Consider the following 19148-nt stretch of genomic DNA (forward strand, 5'->3'; position numbering starts at 1 on the left):
AAAACAGACGAACAGAAACCAACCAATCCAAACCTGTCATTCCATAATATTGAGTAGGTACAAGATCTCTCTGCATCACGGAGACAGGTGAAAGGCTGGGACTCGACTCATCTGAGGGCTCTCACTTCAGCCCAGTATTTGAGGCTCTCTGTCATCTTGGTATCTAGAAAGGCCTTCTTCCATAAAATGCCTGGCAAACCATGATACCCGTCAGTCTGCCAATACAAAATCATAGCTCTTTTCTCCTAGCTGATTTCAAAATCACTTTTTAAAAAACTTTATTTATACTATATGTAATATACTCATATATATATGAGTGCTCTGTATATATACCTGCACACTAGGTTGTGAGCCACAATGTGGTTGCTGGGAATTGAACTCAGGACCTCTGGAAGAGCAGCCAGTGCTCTTAACCTCTGAGCCATCTCTCCAGCCCCCAAATCATTTGTTTTGCAGGTTCATGGTCGCACAGTTCTTTAATCAGTACTCAGAAGGCAGATGGAGGTGGTTCTCTAAGTCCAGGCCAGCCTGGTCTACAGAGTGAGTTCCAGGACGGCCAGAGCTGCACAGCCAAGACCCTGTCTCAATAGAAAGGGTGGGAAAGGACAGAAAGAAAGGGAGGAAGAAAGAGGAGGAAGAAGAAAAGGAGAAAGGGAAGGAGAAGGAGGGCAAACTAAATGGGAACAACAGACTCAGAAGGCTGTGGTTGGCTGATTGTGAGTTCAAGGCCATCCTGGACAACATGACATTCCATTCAAATAGATATATAGATACAGATGATAGTTATAGATATAGATATATAGACCAAATGACTCACCTAGCTATTGACCTGAAGAGTAATTAAAGCTGGGACCAGGCCCTAGTGTGAAAGTCAAGCAAGAGAGAGCAACAGAGTTGATGGGACCCACTGTGGACTGCTGGAGGCTCATGGCAGAGGGGGAGGAGGACAGAAAGCATGATTCGACTGAGGAGAACTTATTATGCACAAGCCGGCCTCTGCAGCCCAGTGACGTCAAGCCAGCCTCCACATCACGGTGACGTCAAGCCAGCCTCCACATCCCGGTGACGTCAAGCCAGCCTCCGCATCCCGGTGATGTCAAGCCAGCCTCTGCATCCCAGTGATGTCAAGCCAGCCTCCGCAGCCCGGTGACGTCAAGCAGGCAGTGGCACACCCAGGTGCAGAGATTTGGTGAGAAAAAGCCATCACTGCTCTCAGGGAGGGAGGCAGGAGAGCCCAAGGGCACAGCCCTGAGTGATCGCAGCATCTATCTGTCACAACTGCTTGGGATGCGAAGGATCTTGAGGTGGCAGACGGCCAAGAGAGACGGGCATCATGAAAAAGGAAGCCTTTATCCAGTATCAAGTTGTCAGCCCTGGAAACATACACGTATGAGCAACAGTAAACGGACTCAGCAGGTTGTATTTATATATTTATATGTATGTACATATATATGTGCATATATATATATGAACTTAAAAAGCAGCTATGAATTTGAGAGGGAGTGGGAAGAGGTTTGGGAATGATGGTCATATAGTACATATATATGAAATTAAAATGGTAAATTTAATAAAACATAATAAAAGCTTTAGACATCAAAAAAAGCAGGTAGCCTTTGAAGCAGGGGCTGGGAGTCAATGCTGGTGGCCTCTGCTGAGCTGGCACAGACACTGGTTGTCACTGGCAGTCTCTGGGAAGGGAGGGATGAGAGGCAGCAAGCGTGAGAGGCAGTGGAGGGCTAATACCATGCCATCCTCCAGGCTGTGCAGAGTAGGGGGCAGATCATGGGGCAGCTGAGGATGGTTGAGGGTAAGAAGGATTCTGGCACTGGTACCCTGTGGCTTGTTTTTCCCTCTGCAAACATGATAAGGTCATCGGTGGGGTCACTGTAAGGGTACACATTACTCATGGCCTCCGAGCAAGGCCGCAAATAAGGACTTTGGAGAAGGATGGATGGGGTATACTGAGACAGACCCTCCAGAGCCTGGTGGGGTCAGATCTGGTTTCTGCACTAGAGTGTGTTAGGCCGATGCTTCCTGCCTTCTCCGGCTATAGCTGCGGATGTAGGAAGTCCTCTTTGCTAGTATCTGGGACTAGAAGCAGGTGAAGTTGATTTGGGACCAGGCACACCAGAATCTGCTTCCCTTTATGCTTCTAAAGTTGCTAGCTGTTCCCCTCACTCCCAGTTCCCAGAGCTTCAAGTCCGCCCTGGAACCCTGGTGTCTGAGATTAAGACACACAACTCAACACTGAAACATGACGTTCTCATCAGGACTGAAAGCGGGATTCATGTCTCCTGTGACCCCATCCCTATCCACAGCCACAGATCACGGGTCCTCCAGGAAGGGAGCTGGCTGCTACAAATCATTGCTAGGATATTCTCCCAGAACAAAACACAGGAAAATTACCAAGAAAAGAATTCCACAGGGCCGGGGTGGAGGCGGTTCCCAGCACGTCCAGGACATGTACACTCTGTCCCCAGTGCTTCTTGGCAGCAAAGAGCCTTAAGAGGCCCGGCTGACAGACTCCCATTGTGCTGGACAGCTGCCCAGCTGGTGAGCCTCCCTCCCACCCACACTCTCAGTGCGCCCTTAACTCCACATTGGGAGCCAGGCCTCTGTGGCTTTTTTTTAATTTAATTTATTTATTTATTATGTATACAATATTCCGTCTGTGTGTATGCCTGCAGGCCGGAAGAGGGCACCAGACCTCATTTCAGATGGTTGTGAGCTACCATGTGGTTGCCGGGAATTGAACTCAGGACCTTTGGAAGAGCAGGCAATGCTCTTAACCACTGAGCCATCTCTCCAGCCCCCTCTGTGGCTTTTAAAATAAATGTTTGATGGAGGAAGGTCATTGGTTAAATAAAAAGAAACTGCTTGGTCCTCATTGGTTAGAAGATAGGTGGGAGGAGTAAACAGAACAGAACGCTGGGAGGAAGAGGAAGTGAGCTCAGACTCCACAGCTCTCCTCTCCGGAGCAGACGCCTCAGAGAGACGCCATGCCCCAGCTCCGACCCAGGATGGACTTAGGCTAGAATCTTCCCGGTAAGACCAGTGCTCATAGATTATTAGAGATGGTTTGATCGGGATATCAGAATTAGCCAGTAAGGGCTAGAGCTAAAGGGCCAAGCAGTGATTAAAAGAACACAGTGTCCGTGTAATTATTTCGGGGCATAAGCTAGCCGAGCAGGCGGCTGGGGTGTTGGGGACACAGCCCCGACGCCCATATTACTACAAATGGCGCCCGACGTGATGGACTAAACCCACTTAAAAAACCTGAAAAGGCTTAAAAATAAGGGAGAGAGAGTTTAACACAGATTTTTGCTGTTTGTTGGTGGCGTGCTGTAGAGAGATTTCCTGATTCGGCAACAGCAGCAGAAAAAAACGCTGTGTCATTTCAAAGCGTGGCTTCCTGGGGCTGTGCCGCCAGTGCAAACTCTGGCTTTATGTTTGTGTTCCCGCTTGGAATCGGAAGGAGAGTGCTCTGAGACCTTGACGATGACTCAGAGCTCCCCGCCTGCTCCTGGACAGAAGGCAGAATCAGGCTTAGGCAGGCGGAAGAGCATGGCGGATTCCTGCCGCCATACAGAGACGTGTTTTCAGACTGCACAGTGCTCTGCGTGTCAGATTTGGCTGTAACTTGGATGAAAAGAATTTCTGTGCTGCACGCTCAGTCTCAGAATTAAAGTGCTGAGTGCCGCTCCTACCTGGTGGCCCCAGAGCTAGCACAAAATGGTATGTCCTCCATTTTGAAATTTTCCTGACTCAGCAGCAGGAACAAACCTGTGTTGTTTTAAAATGCCGGCTTTCTGGGCCATCCTGCCAGGGAAAACTCTGACTGTTGGAGGCAGGAGGGCCGGCAACAATAGAGGACTTGAGTGTTGTCTGTTGCAGCTTGTTTGATGGCAAGGACATTGAAACACTGTAGACTTGTGGCACTGAACATGGCTACAGCCAGTACCTCAGCCATGAGGCTGGAAAGCTAAGGAATGGGCTGGATCAAGCCGTCAAAGCCACGCCTTTAGTCCTACTGAGATTGCTTGGTAAATTAAAGACTCATGTGGTCAGAAAAAGAGAGATATACAGTAAAGAGAGATTCAAAGACAGAAAATTTCTGAATGGTTTAAAGTGTGTTAAAAATATATGCAGACTAGCCGGGCGGTGGTGGCGCACGCCTTTAATCCCAGCACTCGGGAGGCAGAGGCAGGCGGATCTCTGTGAGTTCGAGACCAGCCTGGTCTACAAGAGCTAGTTCCAGGACAGGCTCCAAAACCACAGAGAAACCCTGTCTCGAAAAACCAAAAAAAAAAAAAAAATATATGCAGACTAAAAGTTGAAGTTCTTAAAGCAAAAAACAAAAAAAGGAAGAGAGTTGTTGTGTGTGGTAGTACACACCTTAAATCCCAACACTTGGGAGGCAGAGGGAGATAGACCTCTGTGACTTCAAGGTGTGGTAGCACACGCCTTTAATCCCAGTGCCTAAAAGGCAGAGACAAACAGATCTCTGTGAGTTCAAGGTGTAGTAGCAAACACCTTTAATCCTAATGCCTGGGAGGCAGAGACAGGCAGATCCCTGAGAGTTCAAAGACAGCCTGGTCTACAGAGTTATTCCAGGTCAAAGATATACGCTCAAAAAGCAAAAAGTTAACCTAGGAATGTCACATCTTAGATTCTTAAGCACCTAGTGATTTAAAGGCGCAAATTAAAAGTGCTCCTGGATAGTAAAAAATTGCAGATTCACTATAGGACAGATTCAGACCACTAAATGAGTCACACTGTTGGATGAATGTACGTAGGCTTGGGAGAGAGAAGAAAAAGAATATAGAGAATAAAGTTAATGGTTTTAAAAAAAAGGTAAAGTCTTTAAAGAGACAGAGTACAGATAGTTAAGAGATTAAAAGAAATAAAGAAAAATAAGCCACGTAAAAATGGAAAATTCACAGAGAGTCTGGAGTATGTACATTGTGTTTTCTTTAAAATTTTTGACTGTGAAGGAGCTAAGTACAGAGAGACATTTCATTATATGGGCTGCCAAGTGGAACCAGAACGGATATCATGAGGGTATGATTTCAGAATTTGGATCTAAGGATATGATACTTTGGAAAAGAGATTCTTCTTTTGTTTTCACAGAGGATCAGACCTTGTGGATTGCATTTATCCCGATATGGTATGATAGACCACGCCCTCCTGAAGGGTTGGTGTGAACATCTTCAGAAAATTGCTTCGCTCAACTGCCAACTGAGATGAAACTAGCACACAGGTTATACCATGAAAGACCTAAATAACGACGCCCCCATTCAGCAGGAAGCAGTTTGGAGAGAAAAAACTGCGCCCATGTTCCCAAATATGGTTTATAAAACGTTCTTTTACATTTAAAGGGGGATATGGTATAGATATGAATAATTTGCATTAGTATAGATTTTGCTTTATTGATAGAGATTTAAGGTCAATTTTGTTATATGTATATGTATTTCTGATCTTTATTAAGGTATTGTGATTGTGTAGTTCATTTAAAAATGTAATGTATATAGGTAGTTAATAGATAATTATAATAGTCAAGTTTGTAGTTATGTTAGTTAAGATTTTCTAGATGTGCATAGATATATTTTAGATAGGCATTTTTCATATTTTCAAAGGTTATAGAATATGGCATTTTAAAAGTTTTAATAACTTAGGGTTTTTCATGACAATGAGACACTCTGCTCCTGGCAGCACCAATCTACTTCAGGAAGAAGATGGGCGTCGAAGAGGATCTTTATGGAGTTTGATAGCCATTTGGGCAAGAAACTGCTCTTGCCTGGACTATTGCATAAACTGGACACAGAGAACCCGCAGAGTGAGGACTATTGAACTTGCCTAAGGTGAGATGATCTTTCGGGGTTCCTGATTCATGAAAGAGTCTGCAAGACATTCTTCAGGACAAGCAGATAGTGACTGCCTTTGAAATTTCCTGCTTTGTGGAAATGTCTGCTGGAAACTTGAAGGCTTGAAGGCTGAAGATGGATGCCCCAACGGTACAGAGGAACTTTGGGTGACTGTCCAGGCAGCGAGATGTCTCTGTCATTTATAGAGTTTTAAAAGTTGCTTTTTTCTTGTTTGCTTATGTAGTATTGTATCTTTCTGGAGTCTTTGATGGAGTTAAGAATAGTTAGTTATAGTTTTCCTTAGTTATGATAAAGATTATTGTAACTTTTACTTGATAACTGTTTCGTTATATGTAATTTTGCTATGTTAAAGTTAAAGCCTTTTTTTTTTTTGTTTAAACCGAAAAAGGGGAAATGATGGAGGAAGGTCATTGGTTAAATAAAAAGAAACTGCTTGGTCCTCATTGGTTAGAAGATAGGTGGGAGGAGTAAACAGAACAGAACGCTGGGAGGAAAAGGAAGTGAGCTCAGACTCCACAGCTCTCCTCTCCGGAGCAGACGCCTCAGAGAGACGCCATGCCCCAGCTCCGACCCAGGATGGACTTAGGCTAGAATCTTCCCGGTAAGACCAGTGCTCACAGATTATTAGAGATGGTTTGATCGGGATATCAGAATTAGCCAGTAAGGGCTAGAGCTAAAGGGCCAAGCAGTGATTAAAAGAATACAGTGTCCGTGTAATTATTTCGGGGCATAAGCTAGCCGAGCAGGCGGCTGGGGTGTTGGGGACGCAGCCCCGTCGCCCATATTACTACAAATGTTTAAAATTCCTAATTTTGTATAGGGGGGTGGTGAGGTTCATGAGCTGGTGACAGCAAACATACGCGCGTGCACACACATGCACACACACGCACGCACACACAACCCAGAATGAAGGAGTAAATGTCAGATGACAATCCCTAGGGAAAGATTCTTTCCCTCTGCCATGTGTTTTCTGAGGATCCAATTCAGTTCATCAGGTTGATGGCAAGTGCCCTTTCCCACTGAACCATCTTGGTGGGCCTGAGCCTGGCCCTCCCCGTAAGGTTTAGTGAGTCTAGCTTTATTTGGTTTCCAGTTCTAAGGCCCACTGTATGCCAGGGAGTGGGGGCAAAACATTCCAGTCTTGAACTGAGCACTAGATAAAGCATATCAGCCCCTGGACTCTAACCTTACTAGAGTTGGGTTTTAGCCCCTAGCTGGTAGGGGAGGGTCTTCAGCAAAGTCAGGAGCATAATGGATGCAGGCTCTCTCATAATCTGTCACTTCCACAGAGGGACAACCTGAGCCCCAGCACAAGAATTTCAATCTGCTCTCTGGGTACTCTCCCACCAGGACCTCTCAGCGTAACGGAACCATCTTGAGTCCCAAGATTGGGATGATGCCTTAAATGCCAAGGTCTGTGGACACTCAGGTCTGTCCCCACTCAGCTGTGCCCTGCCAAGGCTGCGGTTGCCTGGGGAACTGTCCTTCATTTGGGATTTGGGCGGAGACGTGGAGGCTGATGGGGATTTGGAGCTTGGGACTAGCTGTAGTTCTAAGGTCAGAGGCCAGGAGGCCGAGGCAGCCCAGGGATAGGCTGGCCCCTGCTGACCGAAGTGGCAAACTGCAGCACTGTTGCTGACTTCCCTAATGGGTCACAAAAACAGATACCAGCAGGAAAACTGATTCTTGCCACCGGCTTAACAGAAGGCACCTAGGCCAAAAATACATCTCTGGCCAAGCTTTCTCATGTCTTATGTGACATGAGTATTTGTTTATTGAGACAGGGTTTTACTGTAGCTTTGGAGCCTGTCCTGGAACTCCTTCGGTAGATCAGGCTGGCCTTGAATTCAGAGATCCGCCTGCCTCTGCCTCCCAAGTGCTGGGATTACATTTCTAAGGGGTCCCAGTCTCTCACCAAAATAAACTTTTCTTTTTCCTCCCCCAGGAGGCATCTGTAGCCAGAGTCATGTGACGTGAGGGAGAAAAGGCGCTGTGTGCTTTGTTTAAAAAGAGGCAAGAGGAGACAGTGAAAGCACCCACTAGCTTCATGGCCCAAGGCAGTAGACACTAAAAGCAGCATCCTTAAAGTGGAAGGCCACAGTTGCTGTCCTCAGGAGCCCCAAAATACAGGCAGTGAGCTCCATCAGCACCAGTAGAAAGGGCTACAATCCCCTGGTGCAGGCAGTACTGGTGCTGGAATCCAAAGGGCTGAAAGGGTTAAGGACACTCACAACTGGTCATCAGGATTTGTCCCATCAACCAATGTACGGTGTCACACATACCTGACATTTCAACCCAGATTTTGGCAATTCAGACCTGAATATTCATTATGTCCCTAATGGTCCTATTTTATCTTCATATTCAAAAATGCTATAGCTATAAAACTAAGTAACTCATTAATGATTACTGAGAAGACAGTGAAATTTGATGGGATAAATTTTTAGCCTCTTGGTTCAACATCCTAACACAGAAATCTGTCTTCACATGACCTGTCCCCTTCAGGGCTGAGACTGATGAGACACCGACATCACCATCCAAACCACAAAGATAAAACATTTATTTTTCATAAGATTTTTGTTTTTGGGAATTTCACATCATGAACTTCGATCACACCTCCCTGTCCTCCCAGGTCTGCCCCCTACCTTTGTGACCACCCAAAATTAAAAAAAAAGTTTTAAGACAGTTTCTTTGTGTAGCCCTGGCTATTCCGGAACTAGCTCTATAGACCAGGCTGGCCTCAAACTCCATCTGCCTCTGCTTCCCAAACATTGGGATTAGGGGCAATGTGCTACCTTTTTTTTTTTTTTTTTTTTTTTTTTTTTGAGACAAGAGTTTCTCTGTGTAACAGCCCTGGCTGTCCTGGAACTAGCTCTTGTAAACCAGGCTGGCCTCAAACTCACAAAGATCCGCCTGTCTCTGCCTCCCAAGTGCTGGGATTAAAGGTGTGTGCCACCATCACCTGCCTTACCGTTTACCCTTTAAAGCCTTGAAACATGGCATTTTGGCTTGTAGAGGGTCAGCATCGGTTTCTCGGGACCTACATAGGTGATTCGAGTGATAGGTGTCCAATTACTCGGCCTTTTGGTCAGGCATCTCTGTCCAATGAAGATATCGTTAGCTTGCTTTGTTCTCTGGGAAAGACCCCCTTACTAGTCTAGCTGTAAGTAGTGCGAAGAAGCGAAATCCTGGCAGACAGGAAAGGATTTCCATCATCACTGTTCTCTTTCTGGCAAGGGCACAACGGGTACCCTTGCTCTTGTCTACAGCAACATACCATGCTGTGACGGTTTACTGTGTCTGCTTGACTGGGTTATGGGATATTTGGTCAACTATTATTACGGGTGTTCTCATGAGTATTTTACATGAGATTGATATTTTACTTGGCTAACCTAATGTGGTTAGGCCCTTTCTGACCAGTTCAGTTAGAAGGCCTGAGTAAAAAGGGGCTGGGCAAGGGATGCAGCTCAGTAGTAGAGCATTTTCCCAACAGGACAAGCTCTGGCTTTGCATCAGGACACAACTTTCCTTTGGGCCTTGACAGGGCACATGCCTTTCGTCCTGTCAGCCTCCCACTGAGACTTCAGCTTCTCACAGCTTGAGCCTGCTGACTTTTAGATGGGAGCCATAGCGAGGCTGTCCTTGTTCTCAGGCCTGACTTCAGACCGGAGCTAAGCCTCATACTTCCCTGGGACTCCGGATTGCTGACTCAGCCTGCAGGTCTGCAGATTTGCCTCAATAATCACATGACCAAGCCTTCAGAATACACCTCAGAATCCTCTCCTTACCCACCCCCTTCCATAGCGACTGTTTCTGTGTAGAACCTAAGTACTGCAAATCTAGGTCTTCTCCCTAATCCATCCCAGCAATGTATCTGCGAGATAAATGCTGAAATGGCTTGGGACCCTTAAAAGAGAAGACAAATATATAACACAAGACTACATGATTTGTCAGCCTTTATTAATCAAGAGTGAAGCCGAGCCCTAGAGTTTCCTTTAAAAACAAAACAAAAACCCCTCAACCTTGTTTATAGCAAACAATGATTAATTCTCAGTAACTTTTAATTTTATATTCAACACCATAGATCAAAAATTGTTTGCTTTCCAATCATATATATTATTGAGATTAAAACACAAGTGTAAACAGGTTAAAATAAGATTCACCCCAACAATTTAAAAAATAATTCCAATTGAAAGACATTTTAAACACCATGTATAGAACTCAGGACCAAAAGATGACCTTAGAATGTATTTACCTCTGAGGTAGCACAATAATGCTTAGTTGGATTTTTTTATTACAATGAATTAAAAACAAAACAACAAAACCCAAGGAGTCTAACCTTTGCTCAAGGTGGGCTAAATGGTTTTCTGCAAATCCCCCATGAGGTGAGCGACAGTTTTCATTCTTTTTTTTAAGTATAAAGATAGCCCTGCAGTGTGTAATAGGAAACCCCTGGGAAGGCTGCTTCCCATAAAATAGACATTAGAATCACGGAGGAACGTCAGCAGTCAAGACAGGAGGAATAAGAGGTAATCGTAGTGAAAATCAAAACTCAGAACTTGGCGAGATTGGCTTACAATGTGTATCAAAAACAAAAATTTCAGTATCAACTGACCAAGAAAGATAAAAGATGACATTCATGGGTCCTTTTCTTTCTCCGTGCAAAATGCTTTCATCTTTTAAAAACAAAGGCTGTGTGACATGCCATAAAACGCTGTGTGCCCAGGCACCAGGGTGCCAGCAGCACCTAACGGCTCCACCGTCACGAGCAGAGAATCTGGACAACCTCTCCAGCTGGAGAACTCTTTTTTTTTTTTTGCCACTTTGCTGCTGAATTTGCTCGCTACACTGCTCAATGCTGATTTCTGAGACTCTGTATCAGGGACACAGAATTCTTTATGAAAACGATGAAGTCAGAGGACAAGAACACAAAAGTCCATCCTGCAAAGAATTTAATCAAGAGAAGAGTGAGAGGGCAGAGCTGGGGACAGAAAGGAGAAAATCCTGCAGTTGGACCTCCAGGCTGTGAGGACTATTCTCTATCAGCCTAAGTCCACAGCAAAGCCAGGGAAGAGGGGGGAGCTCTAATCCTCAGAAGTGGGCACTACCAGAGGGGGACACCCTACCCTATGTGGCTCAACTGTCGGCAGTAGGGGTTGCTGGCATGAGAACACTGTGACCTTGAGTCTCTGAGCGGCAGAGAACTGGAACACTGTCGGTCCTGACACTGTGGTAGCAGCTATGTCTCTCATGGCTCCCACTAGTTCCTTGACTAGAGGAATCTCTCCCAGGCCCCCAACACAGGGGTCACACTGCAGAGAGGGTTCCATCAGTAATTACAGCAGAACTTACACCTGATGATGTCTAATCTGTAAGGGAGCAGGAGGGTGACAAGGGGTACTCTGAAGATTAGATAGGGATGTGAGGGCAGCCTGTAGGAATATCTTCAGCATGAGATTCACAGCCAGCCCTAACTCATGCTGGCATGGAAGCTGAGGTGGGGTTTCAGAGTCCTTCTAAGGTCTGAGGGCTGGGCTTTTGGGCTGCTCCTGGAGCCCAATGCACCACTTACCTTGGCAAGAATCAGGTATTATTCAGTCAAAGTACAAGGTCTGATTTATTTAAGAAAGCAATACCGTAGAAAAGGACCTTAGGAAAATTTGGGATCACAAGGGTTTTCCAGTGCTAGCTGCCTGCTTTGGAGTAGCAGTTACAACCGAACAATTCCCAGAGCTGTAGCAGCTCCTAGGGCAGTCTGCAGAGCCTGCTTTACTCCATGGGACACAGAAAACGTGAGTAATTACCAAAATGGTGGTGACTCATCTATTCTGGACATTTCTTGGCTCCAGTGACCACGGCAGAAGCTGAGAGAGACAGAAAGGCCTTCACAGTAAGTCAATGTTTATAAATGGTACCCTTTCTTCCTGTGGTTGTTATGGTGTTGGAGAGCAAACCCAGGGCCTTGCACATGCTACATAAGTGTTCTGCCACCGAGCCATGCCCACCCCTGTCCCAATGATACCAAGTTTTGAAAAGAGAGATTTAGGACAAATGTCTGAATCAGTTAGTTGACAAACTACATGTATAGGAATATGTCCAAGGTGAATCCCCTAGAGAAATAATTTCCTTTAAAAAAAGTTAGCTTCTTAAGAGTTTAAAAGTTGATGATCACTAGCCAAGCTATGCAGCAATGCTGGAAGGAGCTGGAAAAGGTTCTCTGCGCAGCACAACCTGCTGTCAGTGCAGCAATGCCACCAAGACATGGCAAGGGTTGCTCAGGGAACACTCAGGTCAGGTAACCTGATGACACCTCCAGACCCTGTCCTTGTAGGAGCACCACGGTCTAAGCAGCTGAGCTAACCAACTCCCATTTGCCCCACAGAAATGGACAATTTGTTAATGCAAATTGCACAGAGGTTAGAGAAAGACAAAACTTACTAAAAACAAACAGCAAATCCCTAACCCAGCTAACCTTTCCTGGCTCTTTACGGCTGGAAACAGTGCTGAGCCCGTTTCCTGCTAATGTGAATCTAAGCCATCAGTCTGCTCTGCATGGACCTGCTGGGCCTTCAACAGGCCTTTTTCTGGGCATCACTATGGTCTTGGACACAGCTCTATGGTGTGCAGCTGCTGGCAGACAGTACAGGGCCACTGGGGCACAAGGCTCCATTATAACTGCCACCATTTTCCACTGGGAAAGCAAAAGCAGCAATTGTGAACACACTGTGGACTTTCTCAGACAAATGAGGAGATAGAAGGCTGTACCAATCCCTCCCTTGAGAAGGACTACGGTGGTGTCTACAGTTATTCAACAGGTTTCTGCAGACCTTAGGGTAACTTTCAGAAGCAAACATTAGCAGCAAGGAGGATGTTTACACTTTGGACTTTGTATCAGGCACTTAAATTGCTGGAGAGACATGCCATTCTGAACCAAAGATGTGAAAACTGGGTTGAAGGAATCGTTACATAAGTGGTCTAATGATGGGCTTTCAGAAGCAAAGTGGAGGTGTGGGTGGAGCCTCTGTCCATCTTTCAGTGCTGACTTTCAGGATTTCTAAATGCCCTTAACCACAGCAATGGCAGCGGCGGTGACAGCAGCAGGACCGGTTCCGTCGTGTCTGTTCTGTGTGTTCTGTGGCTGACTGGAAGGTTTTGGTGTCACACTGAGAAGGCTCTGACATTCACAGCATCTACTGCCCAGGATCCATCAGATCTAAGTTGGAGCCAAACATCTTCACCAGCTGCTCCTCATAGTGTGAGATGTTCCTCTTCATGATGTCCATGCACGGTCCCAGAAGCCTCTCAAATGCTTGAACATCCATAACTGCATTGTTTAAAAAAAAAAGAGGAGTGGGAGAGAATGATTTTCTTGCATTACTACTTACTCATGTTACAGAAGAGTAAATGTTAGGGTACGGGGAATGTTTCTGTAGGAACACAGCAGCACCCGCCTGTCCTGTTCCTCCACAGACCTGTATGCCTGTCTTCCTCAGGATTGCTCATTGTTCAGAACTGATTGCTAGGGTGCTGGGGTAAAACTTATGGCACAGCATGTGCTGAGAATGTACAATGTTCTAAGTTCAATGCCCAACACCTCCCCCCACACCAAAAATACCTTTGCTCTAAGAATTCACTTAAACCAACTACCCAGACCTAGATCTAAATGAGTCAGCAGAGTAAGTCAAGGCTTGCTAATAGGAAAAACCTAAAGACCCTGTATATCAGAAAAAGTAACGCACAAAGAATTTTCTTTTCATTTTAAAGTTTTTATTAGCACATGAATCACACATAATGATTTTTATTTTTTATTTATTTATTTATTTTTGTTTGAGACAGGGTTTCTCTGTGGCTTTGGAGCCTGTCCTGGAACTAGCTCTGTAGACCAGGCTGGTCTCGAACTCACAGAGATCCGCCTGCCTCTGCCTCCCGAGTGCTGGGATTAAAGGCGTGCGCCACCACCACCCGGCCATAATGGTTTCTATTATGGCACTTCATACATGCATATAATTTTGATCATAATGGTTTCTATTATGGCACTTCATACATGCATATAATTTTAATCACAATCACCCATCCCATCTCTTGCCCCACTCCCTCCCATCCCTCCTATTCCCACCCATCTTCCCTCTTGCTCTTCTAATTTCATGTCTTTTGTTGGGGGTAGGAGGAAGGCAAAGTTTAATTAGCATTACGTTGTGGGCGACTTATCAGTGGCTACCCTATGAAGAAACTATTACCTGTCTAAGGTTGGGGAGGGGCTTGTGAGGTCTCAGAAAGAATTTTTCTTACCTAAGCATTTGACATCTCCAACCGCATAGGCAGAAGCAGCTCTGGGTTTATTGGTGACCAGTGCGAGCTCTCCAAAGTACTGCCCCTTATGGCAGTGGGCAATCTCAACTTCCTGGTTCCCACCGTTCTTGTTCGATTTAGTCTACAACAGGTAAAGAATAGGATCCAGGCTGATTCTACGATCACAGCTGTGCCCAGCTGCACACACTCAAATTCCTTTCTCAAAGTTCAACAAAATTACTGAGAAATTCCCTCTGTAGAAACTCTGAACTGTATCCTGTAAACTCAACAGACAAATCTCCACAGTCTGACACAACTGAAGACTTGTCTTCCTTGGCACTCCACCTAAGCCCTAACACACTTTCGGTAATGGTTAAACAGGAGCTCTCAAACCTAGCATTGTCTGTGGAGATGACAAATTCTTCTGGGAGATGTGACCGAAGCCCAGGTGATTCTTCCTAGGAATGAACTCTTCTATTAGTGACGAGCCAGAGCACAAGACTGTGAGTTGATTAGATTCTATCTTGTATTGTTCATTACAGTGATATTTCTTTTCTTTTTTTTTTTTGGTATTGTACCTTTACATATTAATTTTTTTAATTTTATCTTTAAAAATACTGTCTTTTTTCATTTAACATACCAATCCTAGTTCCCATTCCTTCCCGTCCTCCCATTCCCTTCACCCTCCCCCACATCCCCATTCACTTCTCAAAGAGGGTAAAGCACATTGCTTTGAGGAAGGACCAAGGCCCTCCTCCCTACCTTATCTAGAAAAAAATATGGAACACTTCACGAATTTGCATGCCATCCTCATGCAGGGGCCATGTTAATACTCTCTGTATTGTTCCAATTTTAGTGTATGTGCTGCCGAAGCAAGCACGTGGTGGTTTTTTTTTTTAAATATTTCTTTTCCTTTCTTTCTTTTAGATTTATTTATTATACATACAGTGTTCTGCCTGCATGTATACAGGCCAGGAGAGGGTACCAGATTTCATTATGGATGGTTGTGAGCCACCATGTGGTTGCTGGGAATTGAACTCGGGACCTTTGGAAGAGCAGTCAGTACTCTTAACCACTGAACCATCTCTCCAGCCCCGTTTCTTTTAAAGCACTATTTGCACCTCCATTCTTAAGAACTATGTTCTTTAAACGTATGTGCTATATTTCATTTACTTACTACCCTGGGTTTTTTATTTCTTAAAATCCATCTGCTAAGTCAGTCAGTAACAACAAATTATGAGAATCAGTCTCATTCTCTAAGAACCACTAATCTTTTAGGGAGAAAGATAGTGCCCCCACTTTTGCTTTTGTGATAGAGTCTTACTTCATAGCTTCTGGCTAGCCCAGAACTATTCTGTAGACCAGTCTGAGCCTGCCTCTGCCTCCAGAGTGCTAGGATTACAGGTGTCTGCTACCATGACTGACTAATCCTTTTTTTTCTTAGTTTTTAAAATTTTTATTTATTCATATTTTCTATATAAGGACTCTGCATGCACACCTGCAGGCCAGAAGAGGGCAACAGATCTTATTTACAGATGGTTGTGAGCCACCATGTGGGTGCTGGGAACTGAACTCAGGACCTCTAGAAGAGCAGCAGAGCCACCTCTCCAGCTCCCTTTGTTATTTTTTTAAAGATATGTTCCCCCCCAGCACTCAGGAGACAGAGATGTGTGAATCTCAATGAGTTCAAGGCCAGCCTGGTCTACAGAGCAATTTTACTATGTTAAAAGTTAAAGCCTTCCTTTTTGTTTAAACAGAAAAGGGGTAATGGTTTAGGAGTTCCTTCTGTTTGTGTGTTGCTTTCATTGGTTAATGAATAAAGAAACTGCCTTGGCCTAGTTGATAGGGCAAAACTTAGGTAGACAGAGAAAACAAATGAATGCTGGGAGGAAGAAGGGCAGAGTCAGAGAAGCCATAGATCCTCTGCCTGAGATGGACACCGGTTAGAATCTCCAGTAAGCCACTGCCACGTGGTGATACACAGATTAATGGAGCTGGGTTAAACTAATATGTAAGAGCCAATAAGAAGTTAGAGCTAATGGCCAAGCAGTGTGTTAATTAATACAGTTTCTGTGTGGTTATTTCGGGTGAAACTAGCACGGGGGGGAGCAAACAAGGGGCCCTCTCCTTATAGCAATTGGCGCCCAGAGTTTCAGGACAGCCAAGACTGTTACACAGAGAAACCCTATCCTGAAAAACCAAACAAACAAAGATTTTTCCCCCCAGTTTTTGAAAGCATTTTATTTTCATGTGTGTGTATGATATCCATGTGTGTGTATATGCCATGTAGGTTCAGGTGTCCATGAGGTCCAGAGAGGGTGCCAGATATCTTGGAGCTGGAGTTACAGAAGTTATGAGCCATCCCAACGTGGGTTCTGGGAGCTAAACTTGGGTTCTCGGGAAAAGCAGTATATACTCTTTAACTGCGCTGCCACCTCGCTGGCCCCTTAACTGGTGTGTGTCGTGCTGTGTGTTTACTTCCTGATTTTCTGTGTGAACCTGCTGGCCTCTATGTGTGCTTGTGCAGGTGCCTATGGAGTCCAGATGGGAGTGTCAGATCCCCTGGAACTGTTGTTTCAGGTGACATCCACCTGTATGCATGCTGAGAACTAAACCTGGGAATTTCCTCAGCAAAAACCAGTTCCTTAAAGAACAGGTTTTTCTGGGTAGCCCTGGTTGTCCTGGAACTAGCTCTGTAGACCAGGTTGGCCTTGGACTCACAGAGATCCACCTGCCTCTGCCTCCAGAGTGTTGGGATTGAAGGTGCACGCCACCACTGCCTGGTAGAATTTTTTTTAAATGTTACTCTATGTTTTTCCTGCATGCGTGTCTGTGTACTACTTGGCTACCTGCTACCCTTGGGGGCTGGGAGAGTGTCAGATCCCATAGAACTGGAGTTACAGGCAGCTGTGAGTAGCTGCATGGGTGCTGGGAATGAAACTATGTCCTCTGAACAGCAGCCAGTGCTCCTAACTGCTGATCTATCCCTCCAGCCCTCAAGGGAATTTTCTAGTATTTCACCTCTATTTCTGAGTATGTGAAGGTGTGTGTGTTCCTCGGTATGCAGCCCATGAAAGCAGGAAGAGAGCACCTGCTGTCGTCTTCTGTCATTATTACCTATTCCTTTGCTGAAGCACGGCTTTCCCCAGCATTTAGGGCTTAATTATTCCCAAGGTTGGAGGCCAACAAGCCTCAAGAGATCCTCCTATCTCCACATACCTTGGAGCTGGGGCTATAAGCACTTCAGAGGATGTTTGGCTTATGTGGGTGCTGGGATTCAATCTGGTCCCTATGATTGTAGAGCAAGTACTCTTAATTCTTGAGCTATTTCTCTGGCCCCAATTCATTCTTGAAACATGTTCTGCTATCATTTGTTTCTGTTTGTTTGAACGTGTGTGGGCATGCACATGCCACGGCCCTGGTGTGGCAGTCTGAGGACACTGTGTAAGGATCACTTTTCTCTTTACACCATGTGAATTCTGGGAATCAAATTCAGGTTATCAGACTTTAGAACAATCACCTTTATCCAATAAATTGTCTTGCTGGGTCTTCTTTGTTGGTAGTATTATTGTTTTTCTTTTTAAAAAAAAATATTTATTTATTATGTATACAATATTCTGTCTGTGTGTATACCTGCAGGCCAGAAGAGGGCACCAGACCTCATTACAGATGGTTGTGAGCCACCATGTGGTTGCTGGGAATTGAACTCAGGACCTTTAGAAGAGCAGGCAATGCTCTTAACCTCTGAGCCATTTCTCCAGCCCAGTATTATTGTTTTTCAAAAGACTGTATCTTTAATTATGTGTATGTGGGCTTGTGCAAACGAATGTAGGTGCCAAGAGAGTTCAGAAAGTGGTCAGATTCCCTGGAGTTGTTGTGAGCCATCCTATGTGGTGTTGGGAATCAAAACTCAGATCCTGTGCAAAAGTAGCAAGCTTAACTGCAGAGCCCATCTCCCTAGGCCTATCTTCTTTATTATCTGCAAATGGAAATTAAAAACTGGCACTCTAAGTTTAGCCTCCTCACCCTCCACACCTGCCTTGACCTATCAGCTCTGTTTGAAGCTGCTCTGCTGCTCCACGTGAACCAATGCAATCTTTTACTTTTTTTTTTCTTTCAAGACAGGGTTTCTCTGTGTAACAGCCCTGGCAATCCTGGAACTAGCTCTTGTAGACCAGGCTGGCCTCAAACTCACAGAGATCCACCTGCCCCTGCCTCCTGAGTGCTGGGATTAAAGTGTGCACCACCACCACCCAGCTTTTCTTTCTTTTTGAGACAGAGTGTCTGTCATGTAGCCAAAGCTGGCTTCAAACTCTTTATGTAGTTGAGAAGACTCTGAACCTGATTGCCCTGCTCCCACCTCGTAAGCACAGGGATTAAAGGAATGCTCCACACCCAGCTCTGTTTCTAACTTTTGAAGCATCCTTTGGCACTGTATTTGTGCCTCCTCAGTCCATTCTCCTGGACAGCACTTACTGCACCATCACACACAAAAGCTCCCTTACAACGCAGGTCTAAGGCAGAGCCCAAGACTTTGCATTTCTGATAAACTCTCTGACTCCCCTGGTACTACTCATCAAACACTATACTATGATGACAGACAGTGCCAGTGAACATTTGAGAAATGTACAAATATGAATTAGCAGTTTAAAAGCTGCAACTGAAAGAACACAAACACTTCAAACTACAGTTCTACGTGAAACAATAGCTCTATTTAAAAACCTTACTGTGTTGCAGTATTATTATTGCATGTGTACAGGTTCCACAGTGCACAAGTGGGGATCAGAGTTGGTACTTTCTTTCCAACAAAAGAGTGGATCAAACTCAGAATACTAAGTCAACTCAACAGCCTGACAGCTCTAATTTTAAGATTTATTATATAGTGTTTTGCCTACATGCATGCCTGAACACCAGAAGAGGGCACCAGATCTCATTATAGATGGTTGTGAGCCACCATGTGGTTGCTGCGAAGTGAAC

The 19148-nt window shown here is 45.0% G+C and overlaps 1 protein-coding gene and 1 non-coding gene across 2 annotated transcripts in view; both read right to left on the bottom strand.

Moving 5' to 3' along the window:
* Positions 1-9821: 9821 nt before the first annotated feature.
* Positions 9822-19148, bottom strand: part of Prkar2a (protein kinase cAMP-dependent type II regulatory subunit alpha) — a 65531-nt gene continuing 56204 nt past the window's right edge. Inside the window, exons 10-11 of the mRNA XM_075964599.1 lie at positions 14172-14313; positions 9822-13206 (exon numbers count right to left, since the gene is read on the bottom strand). Coding sequence (XP_075820714.1) covers positions 13073-13206; positions 14172-14313 — 276 coding nt within the window. The 3' untranslated portion in view covers positions 9822-13072. The remainder of the gene's footprint in view (positions 13207-14171; positions 14314-19148) is intronic.
* LOC142847493 (U6 spliceosomal RNA) lies at positions 14945-15051 on the bottom strand. Its single transcript, XR_012910240.1, has one exon. It is a non-coding gene; the product is annotated as a U6 spliceosomal RNA (small nuclear RNA).

This window comes from Microtus pennsylvanicus, chromosome 3, assembly GCF_037038515.1.
Source record: "Microtus pennsylvanicus isolate mMicPen1 chromosome 3, mMicPen1.hap1, whole genome shotgun sequence".
Taxonomy (NCBI): Eukaryota; Metazoa; Chordata; class Mammalia; order Rodentia; family Cricetidae; genus Microtus; species Microtus pennsylvanicus.